Here is a 12,403-nt window from a genome sequence, read left to right as displayed (position 1 = left end):
GGGAGGTCTGTAAAACACCATGGATAACAAGCCTGTCATCGCCCCAGCTGTCCCTGGCCCCTTTGCAATGTAACCTATGGTGAGAAGGCATTGTAAAACCTGCCCACTAATGAGTCAATTGAAGCTTTAAGTAAACGCCTTGTCCTGCCATCTGCTGGCTTATAACCAGCTACTGAACATCCTTTCAAGGCGATTAACTGGATGGTGTTGTGTAACACCTTCCTCCCCCCTCACCCTCACAATACCCAATGACCTTCCAGTCATACGTGCATTAAGGAATGAAAACTACCAAATATGGCAGATATATACCTTTTTTAGTTACAAAGTTATTTTCTATAATTTAGTTTTCTCCATTAGATTTTAGGGTATCCAACACCATAAAAAGGGTAGACGTGTGTTGTAGAGAGCACAAATGAAATATACGGAAAGATCAGAGACCAACTTAATTTAGAGAGATAATATCAAAAGGAGGAATTTATATTGTTTGTTAAATATTAACTAGTATAGGTCAGGAAAATCCAGGATATTACTTCAGAGTAAGGCTGGCTAATAGGATCAAAAGCATCAATTGAAGATCATGGGAGGGAATTTTAACACTGTTGAGCATTTGGTTTTATTTGATTTCATTTGTAATTGTCACATGTATTAATAGACAATGAAAAGTTTTGTTTGTTGCATGCTATACAGACAAAGCATACTGTTCATAGAAACATAGCAGGTAGGAGCAGGAGGAAGACATTTGGCCCTTTGAGCCTGCTCCACCATTTATTACAATTATGGCTGATCTCCAACTCAATAATCTAATCCTGCCTTTTTCCCATAACCTTTTGTCCCATACATCCTAATTTGATCCCATTCACCCTAAAATTTATTTATTAGTCACAAGTAAGGCTTACATTAACAGTGCAATGAAGTTATTGTGAAATTCCCCTGTCGCCACACTCCGTGGCCTGTTTGGGTCAATGCACCTAACCAGCACGCCTTTCAGAATGTGGGAGGAAACCGGAGCACCCAGAGGAAACCCACACAGACATGGGGAGAAATTGCAAACTCCACACAGACAATCACTCAAGCCAGGAATCGAACCTGTGAGGCAGTAATGCTTGCCGCTATGCTGCCACATACAGAAGGACAGAGTGCAGGACTCAGTTCTTTGGGGATTAAACCTACCTTGTCCTGCGACCTTCTGCAGAATGCTTCCCACCAGAATTGGAACCAAGTCTGTCAACCAGGCTGGTTTCCAGGTGGGAATCTGTGAATGACGGAAGACAAATGCTGTACTCCACAGCATGCACAGAACCGTACACTTTCTGGTTTCTCACACACTGGGTCAAAAAGTTAAAAGTTAACCCAAAGTAAACTTAAAACAAATACTTGGATTTTTCTTATGTACTCAAAGGGGTAAATAGAACTATTAAGCACACGAATAGAGGAATGGACTGGGATAAAGAGACGAGAGTGATCCTGAGCAGATATGTCTTGGAATTTTAAAATATGGTTATGTATTCCAGGGATATTTGTTGAGGCTTTTTAAAAAAAATTTCCCTTTACATCCAGGTATTTTATACAATGACAGGACAGGATAATTGAACAATATTGAAACTCTAACCTCTGAGCATGGAAGATTGAGTAAAAGTGCAAGAAAATACACATGGTTGAGAGTGGTCAGGATGGTCGCAGAAACAATTTAATGTAGAAAAATAAAACATTTCAGGAAATAAACAATGAAAACAAACCTGGCCTAAATGGTAAGTTTTTTTTATAAATAGTGCAAAAGAATAGACAGATCTGGCAGTACAGATCTTTATAATGGGAGTTGAAGTTTAAAAAGCAAATGATCGCTCAGCATCCACTCAGGTGACTAGTTCATGCACCGTTTCACCAATCCTGATGTTGCTGCTGAGCAATCTGTTATCCCATCCCACTCACTGTCCCCTCTCACTGCCCCTCACCGCCCTGCTCATTGTACCCACCCGCCCTCACCACTCTCCCCTTGATGTCATGCTCACCACCTCCCTTGTACTCTGCTCACAGCCCCATTCCATGATGAACCATGTGGCGAGGGCCCAGGAGAGCGGCAGCGATTGAGGTGACGAGAGCTTGGAAGAAGGGTGGCAAATGGGGTGGGAGCAAGGTGGTGAGTGAGGTGGAATGGACAACAGGTGAACAAAGTGACGTCAGCAATGGGAGTAATCATGCAGGCACCAGCGGGCAGAGTGGGTGCTGTGTGGGCACCCGCAACTGTTCCTATAAGGTAGCAACAAAAGCAGCTTTTTATTTATAGCAAAAATTAAAGGAGGTAATGTTTTTCAAAATTACAAAAGGTTTTGAAATTAAATATTTGAATGAGATAGGCGAGTCATGAGAACCACACGGGAGACTTTAGGAATGAGTAAACTAATGCACAAAGAAAGATATCAATGACAGAGATATTGGGGTAGTGATAACAATGTTGCAGAGATGAGAGTGAGCAATCTTGTAAAAGGATAGCACACAATTGAGAAGAGCAATGTAGTCAGGATGAAGGAAGTTTTAACAAAACCCAAAAAAGTTATCAGTTTTGCCTACATCGAGGCAACTTAATGCAAAAGCTTTAAAAGATACTTCCTGACTTGGAACTATATCGTCGTTCCTTCACTGTCACTGGGTTAGAACTCAAACTCTCTACAGTACCTCATAGCACTGTGGGTGTACCTACACCACCCAGAATGCAGCAACTAAGATGACAGTTCATCACTATTTTCTCAAGGACAGTTAGGGATGGACAGTAAATGCTGGCCTTACTAGAGAGATCCACATCTCATGAAAGGATTTTTAAAAAATTGCTACAATTACTAAATTCAAAATGTTTCCAATAAGAAGCCAGGTTGGTAACCACTGTAATTTGGGACATTAAATCTCTATTTTAAGGAACGATTTTTGGGTACCATCTAGAAAATTAGGAGCAACTGTCAGCAAACCATTCTCAGAAAATCTCAGGGTACAGGTGTCTTTCTATATAATTTGCCTGAGAGAGATTCAACACACAGAAATGCTGGGAGCATTGACAGTATAATGAACTTGACTGATGGTTCTGTAGGCTGAACCACTCACCTCATCAACTTACAATTTTGCTCATCCTCTCTGTCTTACCCACGGAGTGATTATATTTTTGCAGCACGAGTCAGGAGCTGTCCATGTTTTAAACATTTGAACCAATTCATCTTTGAAAAGTGGAAAAGCAAGCAAATTTTCTGGGCGATACTAAGTTGCATCTTTATTATTTTTCTTAACTGAGGAATGTAGAATTGATGGTTTGCATTGTGAAAACTGCATGGTTCATTCTTGGCCAGAATGTTATGTTGCTTAGTGAGGCACGCCTCTAACCTGGAAGCGAATGAAATTGTGCAAGAAAACGTCAAAAAGATGTCATTGCGCACTTGTGCGATATTTTAGTCAATGGGCTCACTTCTGACTCCTGCGCATGCCCACTGATGATTAAGCAGCCAATTTGGCCCATTAAGCAGTCAATTAAAAGTGATTTCAGGTGGCCCATCTACTTTTACAGTTCGGCTGCAAATACCTTCACATTTTAGCTACAACCTTGATTCAGCAAAGGTAGGATGAGATGTCAGGACTAAAATAAAATGTAAAAAGGTGTCTGGGGACTGGAGTTTTCTGAGTTCTGCTGTCAAGGGTATGAATATGCTGCTTGGACTCAGTTTGCTGAGTTAGTTCATCAAATTTAATTTGTAGAGATTTGCAGCTCCCCGACATAACTCCTCAGCAGCTGTCCGTCTGGAGGGAGCCTATTAAAAGCATTAGCCTGCACTCTCTCTTTTCTTACTGCCCACCCTCTTTGCACCCTCTCTCGGAAGTACTGAGCCTCTCTGAGCTCCTGTTTCATGCTGGCTGCTCATTAACTGACCAGCTAGTGTAAAATCACATTCCAGAGCCAAAAATGTATTTTGCATCCACTGGGCGTGCAGGCCCGATGGCCACAAATTTCAGGTCCTCCTATTTTTTATCCAAGAAACTCATTTTTGGGAAAAAGAGTGTTTCTATTCTAGCATGTATAATTTTTCAATGGCCAGTGTACAAAGAGATCTGCATTTTGGTTACCTAAGGTCAGGGGACATGGAGTTGGGGGTAGGGTGTTAGTGTGGATAGAGGATTGGTTGTCAAATAGGAGGCAGAGAGTGGGGGTCAATGGGTGCTATTCGGATTGGCGGATGCTGACTAGTGGAGTGCCCCAGGGGTCGGTGCTGGGGCCTCAGCTATTTACCATTTATATAGGTGATCTGGAGGAGGGAACCGAGTGTATGGTGTCGAAATTTGCTGATGACACCAAGATTGGTGGAACGGCAAATTGTGCGGAGGGTGTGGAGAGTCTGCAGAAGGATCTAGATAGGCTGGGCGAATGGGCCAGGAACTGGCAAATGGAATTTAATGTTGGCAAGTGTGACGTGGTCCACTTTGGTAGGAATAATGGTAGGAAGGATTATTACTTACGTGGCGAAAAACTGCAGCAGGCGACGGTGCAGAGGGACCTCGGGGTCCTTGTGCATGAGTCGCAAAAGCCCAGCTTGCAGGTGCAGGAGGTGGTCAGGAAGGCGAATGGGATGCTGGCCTTCATAGCGAGGGGGATCTCATTGAGACCTGAGCTGGTGAAACCTGAATCATAAAACTCCTACAGCGCAGGAGGAGGACATTTGGCTCTGCAACACCTCTCCGACACAGCATCTTATCCAGGCCCTATCCCTGTAACTGCACATATCCATCCCACTAATCCTCCTAACCTGTATGTCTTTGGGGCACTAAAGGGCAATTTAGCATGGCCAATACACTTAACCTGCACATATGGGCGGCATGATGGCACAATGGTTAGCACTGCTGCCTCACAGCACCTGGGACCTGGGTTTGATTCCCAGCTTGGGTCATTGTCTGTGTGGAGTTTGCACGTTCTCCCCATGTCTGCGTGGGTTTCCTCTGGGTGCTCCGATTTCCTCTCTCAGTCCGAAAGATGTGGTGGTTAGGTGCATAGGCCATGCTAAATTCTCCCTCAGTGTACCCAAACAGGCACTGTGGCAATGAGAGGATTTTCGCAGTAACTTCATTGCAATGTTAATGTAATCTACTTGTGATGAATAAATAAACTTTGCTTTTATCTTTGGAGTATGGGAGGAAACTGGAGCACCTGGGGGAAACCCACGCACACATGGGGAGAATGTGCAAACTCTGCTCAGAGTCACCCAAGGCTAGAATCAAACCCTAGCACTTGGCATTCTGAGGCAGCAGTGCTATCCACTGCGTCCCTCATACCAACAACGTATGAACTGACAATTTCTGTCGGACAAGTGTGTAGTTCTAAAATGACCAGGAAAGAACCCATATCACTGTAGATGGAAACCTCCAGTTACTTTCAGGCAAAAGTAGAAACACAGTAAGGCGCCTTTATATTTCATATCAGACCTAGCTGCCTGCTTTCTGCTAGGTACGTGGAATGATAAGTCTTTAGGATGGGGTGTGAGGGGTGGGGGTGGATGTGGGGGGTGGGGCGTAAGGTTGATGAAGGAAACCAAGTCAAATGTATTTACTGAAAAAAAAAGTCTGGTGGAATGAATTGTATTTCACATACCATGTGTCATATAACTTACTTTTTCTAAGACAAGCAATAATCAATGACTTACTGACAAATAAGGAAGTGGATTTAATGTTTTATGCTAACGAACGGACAGTTATTCATATGTCAGGAAAAATAAAGCAACAACAAAAAAAACTGCCTTTTAATTCAGTGGAATTGTTGGTCACAAAGTCGGCTGGAGTGCAGCTGTTGATCTAGGAGCACGTTGTTCAGCTTTACTGGTATTCGTGGCATTCCATTTCAGACACACTCGAAAGCAGCTTATATTCATCACTTGTCCAGTCACAGGGTTTGGTTCAAGTATGCCTGACATATACAGCTCGCCCTGGCTAACAAACCTTAGATACAGCCCTCAAATCATTTTGTTTACATCAAGAATCCTGCATTGAAAGAGGCAGCGAAAGCTGACATAAAAAAAATCACAAAAGCAATCAGTAGACCTCATGCCCTCCACACTAGGTTTGAATTAGCAGCAACCCAATGAAGTCATTTCCTCAGCATGCTTTTACTCAAGATATTTCATTAATTTTAGAGGATTTTGGAACTTACCAATAGTCCGAAAGGGTCTTTGTTGTGGTGTTTGTGTAAAGAAACCAGGCTTCAAAGCATTTGTGATTATGATATCAAATATTTCTTCAAAGTCATCCCTAAAAAAAGGAACAAAAAGTTAATCATTAGCAAACATTTCAAACAGATTTAGTTATAATTCTTTACTTAATTGGAATCAGGTTTGCACTGATCGCTGGATAATATGTTGGTGGGCATATTGGAAATTAAACGTGCCAACTCCACATTTAAAACTTGTCGGCGTCTCCCATCGTAACTCCTTCCAGTAAGCTGTCTGGGAACACCCATTAGGCAACAGCAGCTTGCTGGTTCGACGATAATAAGGCTTGACCCCAATATGAAGTGTCACTTCAGCCTATTCATTTAGGTGCATGGATTTCTCTCTGCACCTCCCTCGTCCTTTTTGAGGCACAAAGTTTTAAAGTTAAAGCTAAAGTTTATTTATCAAAAAAATTACTGTGAAAATCCTCTAGTCGCCACGCTCTGGCGCCTATTCGGGTACACTGAGGGAGAATTTAGCATGGCCAATCCACTTAAACAGTACATCTTTGGACTGTGGGAAGAAACTGGAGCACCCAGAGGAAACCTGCGCAGACACAGGGAGAATGTGCATACTCCATACAGGCAGTGACCCAAGCGGGGAATCGAACCTGGGTCACTGGCGCTGTGAGGCAGCAGTGTTAATCACTGTGCCACCATGCCAAGATGCCACCTTATCTCAAAGACTGCAGTAAATACTGTTGAACAAGTAATTTGTGTGAATCACCTGCAAGTTCTGACAAAATATTTTAATTACACTTTTAATGTTTGTTTTAGTTATGACATGGATATATAGTCATGAATATATGTATCATCAAGTTAACCACAGAATTCATACAGTGCAGAAGAGGCCATGCAAGTTTGCAACAACTGACAGAATATTTTACCTAGGCCCACTCCCTTGCCCTATCACTGAAATCCCACATATTTATCATGGCTAATCCATTTAACCTACACTTCTTGGGACATTACGGGGCAACTGAGCATGGTCAATCCGCTTAACTTGCACAGCTTTGGCCTGTGGGAGGAAACCAGAGCATCCAGGTGGAACCTGCGCAGACATGGGAAGAACTTGCAAAGTTCACACAGTTACCCAAGGCCAGAATTGAATTAGGTCCCTGAAGCTTTGAGACAGCAGTGATAATCACTGTGCCGCCCCTAAATGTGCAGAGCGTCTGTATATGCTTGACTTGGAGCCTGAAATCTCATCAGACTCCTAAATGAAAAAATTGTGATATAAAGTTAAGATAATGGATGACTTTATTAGATTGTTTCCCTTTCACACAGTGCATACAGGGTTGAATATATGTTTACTTAGCTGCTTTGTTTGAGTTTAAGGGATGGATTTCTATTCCCAGTAAATTTTCAGAGTACAGCTCAGACTGCCCTGCTCCAATTATAGAATCTGACTGAGTGATAAATCAGCAGTAAATCAAAATGGAAGGTTAATTCAGGAAATTTAGGGTAGAACCACTTTACATTGCCATTTGACATATTAAAAGGAACTATTACTTGCTATTTCTCATTGTTGCCACTTGATTTACTCGTATGTCATTACTACTCTTCACATCCATTTTCTCTTCTAAAAAATTGTTTTGCAGTTACAGCCTAACCCACGATCCAGTGGAACTTTTGGCTCCACTGTTTTAGTTTTATTTTAAGTTAATTTATTAGTCACAAGTAAGTTTAAATTAACACTGTGATGAAGTTACTGTAAAAATGCCCCAGTCGCCACACTCTGGTGCCTGTTTGGGTCACTGAGGGAGAACTTAGCATGGACAATCCATCTGACCAGCATGTCTTTCGGACTCTAGGAAGAAAAAGGAGCACCCAGAGGAAACCCATGCAGACATGGGAGGAATATGCAGGCTCTAACCTGACAGTAACCCAATTAGGAATCGAACCCAGGTCCCTGGCGCTGTGAGATGGCAGTGTTAACCACTGTGCCACCGGGCTGCCTGCTTTCTGAAAAAGTTTAGTGAAGTGCTTATTTCACCAACTTCCCAGCAGTTGTAGTGAGAAAAGATCCCAGCTCAGAAGATCATGAAGTAGAATCAACATTAATAGAAATTAAGAGTCTTAGACTCCCAAGCAGTAGATATGCCACTGGGCAGAGTGCTAAGCAAGAAATACTTGGAGTGTAACAAATGACAATGCAATGCTGCAGGGATGTCTTAAATAAAGAGACAAAGAGTAAGATGCAAAACTACATGGGGATGTAAGCTGTGAGGAGGACACAAAGAGGGTGGCAAAGAGATTTGGACAGCTTAAGTGAATGGGTAATATGGGCAAGTGTGAAGTTATTTATATTGGCCAGAAGAAAAGCAAAGCAGAGTATCTTATGAAAGGGCATGAAACTTGTAAATGCTAATGTTCAGAGGGACTCGTATAAGGAAAACAAAGTTAGCATACAGGCGCATCAAGCAATTAGGAAGGCAAATGTCAAGGTGGCATTCACTGCTGAGGCATCAATACAAAATAAGTAAGTCTTTCTCTGTTTATGTCAGGGTTGGTCAAAATAAAATCTGGAGTAATGTGTGCAGTTTTGGTCTCCTTAAGGCTGAGACAAGCAGATCTCTCAGGGAATAAAGGGATATGGGGAGCAGGCAGGAGAGTGGAGTTAAAGCTGGGGATCAGCCATGGTCTTATTGATTGGTGGGGCTATATGATCTGACTCCTGCTCCTAGTTTTTATGTTCTGATGCCCGAGGAAACATGTCCATGTCATGGAGGAAACAAGTGGTCTTGAACAGAAATTGGTTTGTGGCATTTAAATGATGAAAGAATTGTGGAGTAAGACTCCCAAAGTTCCATGTTTGACTGAGATTAGTATTTGCAGCATAACTGTAGCCACTGGATGACAAAATAAGAGAGATGACGCATACTGGAATAAACAGGAAAGGCTAAAGATCTTCCGATTCATGCATGGGTATTTAAATCTCACTGATGTTGCCATGTAGGAAGGTAGACCATTGCTGGAAGGGGTCAAAATCATAATTGATATTTTAATAATTTCTGACAATTTTCAATATTTTCACGACTCATTAGCTAGCACTGCCCCATCATCACTCAAACTGAAGAACTGATTAGCATGAGTTGTCAAATCGTCTGCATTGGATAGTGAACTGAAACAAATATAAGTTGGTACATTCTTATCTTTCATGTTCAGTCACCACTGTAGAGCATGCCTGTTTCAATTCCATTGATTTTTTTTTAATTCTAAGAAACAACTGATTAGTTGAGATCTGATATGTGGGTTGAAAACTTACAGGTTTCGGTTCATGGAGCCTATTAAATGGAGACTGAAGTATTTTTCATTATGAGGAGGAAGTAGCCAGTACCATTTCACTCTGCTTCAATAAACACACTGGGGAGTGCAAATCCTGAACTTCCTACTACCCCACTGTGGGACAACCATCAGAGCGAGGGCTGTAGTGATTCAAGGAGAAGATTAATTCCCACCTTCCTACACAAACCAGAAACAGCCCACTTCCTGAAGATTTTTAAAGTTTATTAGTGTCACAAGTAGGCTTACATCAACACTGCAATGAAGTTAATGTGAAAATCCTCTCAATGCCACACTCCGGCGCCTGTTCAGGTACACTGAGGGAGAATGTAGCATGGCAAATCCACCTAACCAGCGCATGTTTCGGACTGCGGGAGGAAACCGGAGCACCCGGAGGAAACTCATGCAAACACAGGGAGAATGTACAAATTCCACACAATCACCCAAGCTGGGTCTCTGCCACTGTGAGACAACAGTGCTAATCACTGTGCACTCTCCAATTTACATGACTTGCCAGAAAAGAATTTGGAGAGCAATGCAGGTAAATGTACTGGGGATGAGTTAATAATGAGAATACACACAAAAAACAGGCCAGTGCTGGAATTAGATCCAAATCCTCCTGGGTATTTAGCAGCCGTATCTTCAAATATGAACTTAGATACAGCCCTGTTATACTTAATATGTTCCTAATGTCCTAGTCCCTTTGGGTTAGCTTCAGTGAAAATAGGGGTAGCATGGTGGCACAGAGGTTAACACTGCTGCCTCAGAGCATCAGGGTCCCAGGTTTGATTCCGGCCTTGGGTGATTGTCTGTATAGAGTTTGCACGTTGTCCTGTGGGTGCGTGGGTTTCCTCTGGGTGCTCCGGTTTTCTTCTGCAGTCCCAAGGTGTGGATTAGCCTTGGTAAATGTGCTGGGTAAGATGCTGTTTTGGAGAGTTGATGCAGACTCAATGGGCCGAATGGCCTCCTGTACTATAGGGATTCTATAGTTCTAAAACGTAAAAAAAACCCTTCCATTGTTGATATTATTCCTTGGCTGCACAGCTTTCACGAGGGAGAGATCAAAATTTGTATTCAATGTGCACATTCCTCAGTCCTTCAAAGAACCTAACAGTCTATCACTTTTGCCTTGGATTCCTCTGAATAGATATTTTGACTAGCTATGGAAAATTCAGGTAATTTAAATGGATTCTGGGGGAACAACATGATAAACATTGTTGCACACTAGCTGTACTAAAATACAGTTATCCACATAGATGGATCAGAAGGAGTGTTGATATTACCAACTAACTCTGCACTTTTTCAACCACTCTACTGAAATCACTCTGATTTCCAATCTGGCCAAACCATTGAGAGTGCGCTAGTGGGAATTACTGCTGCCATCTTGTGTGATTGCTACCACACAGTTCATTTACGTTTACCCCTCGACTGCTTCAGGCAGTATTGATCATTCAATTCTTCTCCACTACTTCTCCTTCAAGGTTCTGTTTGTGACTTTATTTTTATTTCTCACAATGTAACTACTTCATCCCCGGATCAGTTTCTTCTATCTTCACTTGTGCCTAAGTAGTCACCTGTGCTGTGCCTCACTGCTTCATCCTCAAACCTTTCTCCTTTATTAACAATGCACTACACCTTGCTAACATTTTCTACAATCAGCATTGAAGTTCAACTCACAGAATAATATAGTGCACAATGAGCCACATTGCTCATTGTGCCTGCGTCAGCTCTTTTGTAAAATTATTCAATTAATCCAATTTTGTTTCCAGTGACTGGTCTTTAGATGTGCAGAGTTTTCTCACAGTGAGATCCTTAACAGCAAGAGCCCACTACTTCCTGTTGGGAGGAAGATGCAATGGCGCTCTGCAATGCAACATTTGCAGTCACATTCACAACAAAGGGGCCCAATTTTAATGGGGCAGAACACTCAAAGTTCAGCCTCTGACATTTGGTTTCCGGCTTCAGACTGGACTGAAATCTACATTGGTGAGGTAGGATCTATGGGTTCTTGCACTTCTTCCACATGCTGCAACATCACATCTTATTAGCAGTCCCTGAGGTCACTGCTTCCATGGAACAGAGGAAATGGAGCAGATGCCTGGAGTTCCATTCCTGCAATTTTTATATGCAGCACCTAGCTAGAATCAAATACCTAAGGGCAGGTACGTGGTGGAGGAGCTAATTACTTTCTTTTCTGCCATTGGTCCTTTTGGCCCAACATGCTGGTGCCAGCTCGTTGGTGGAGCTATCTAATTAATTCCACTGTCCCACTCTTTCTCCATAGCCAGTAATTTATTTAACTACTGACTCCATCCCTCTCCCTAGCAACTGTCTGAGGCTGAGCCACACTGATTTCAAACTTAGTGTTTTATTCTGTATCTAATTGGTATTGTACCTGCCTGGGAATGTTTCATGGGACAGGTTAGAGGGAGCTTTACTCTGTATCTAACCTCATGATATATATACTTCACTTGGGAGTGACCGAGGGAGCTTTACTCTGTATCTAACTTCCTGTTATACCAGCCTCAGGAGTGTTTGATAGTGCAGTTAGAAGGAACTTTAATCTGTATCTACCCATGTTTAGAGGTGAATTTACACTTTTGGGGCCCCTGCATTCTCCCTTCATGCCACGGCGTTCCATGATGTCACCCCCCTGCCCCAAATGAGGTCATGCCTGCCCCACCTCAAATGACATCACACCCTAACCAAATGACATCACACCCTAACCAAATGACATCACACCCTAACCAAATGACATCACACCCTAACCAAATGACATCACGCTCTCCCTCCAAATGACATTATTGCCCTTCTGACCAATGCCCATCCTCAGGCACATAAAAAGGTACACAAATAACTACTTCAGTGCTTTTTAAATTATGAAAACAA

General features: G+C 42.4%; 1 protein-coding gene across 1 annotated transcript in view; it reads right to left on the bottom strand.

Annotated features, from left to right (window-relative positions):
* nt5dc1 (5'-nucleotidase domain containing 1) overlaps positions 1-12,403 on the bottom strand; it is a 531,068-nt gene that overhangs the window by 100,654 nt on the left and 418,011 nt on the right. Inside the window, exon 8 of the mRNA XM_080192585.1 lies at positions 6,173-6,270. Coding sequence (XP_080048711.1) covers positions 6,173-6,270 — 98 coding nt within the window. The remainder of the gene's footprint in view (positions 1-6,172; positions 6,271-12,403) is intronic.

This window comes from Carcharhinus amblyrhynchos, chromosome 7 (genome assembly GCF_965287045.1).
Source record: "Carcharhinus amblyrhynchos chromosome 7, sCarAmb.v2.hapA, whole genome shotgun sequence".
NCBI classification, from domain to species: domain Eukaryota; kingdom Metazoa; phylum Chordata; class Chondrichthyes; order Carcharhiniformes; family Carcharhinidae; genus Carcharhinus; species Carcharhinus amblyrhynchos.
This window is presented reverse-complemented; position numbering and strand designations above follow the sequence as displayed.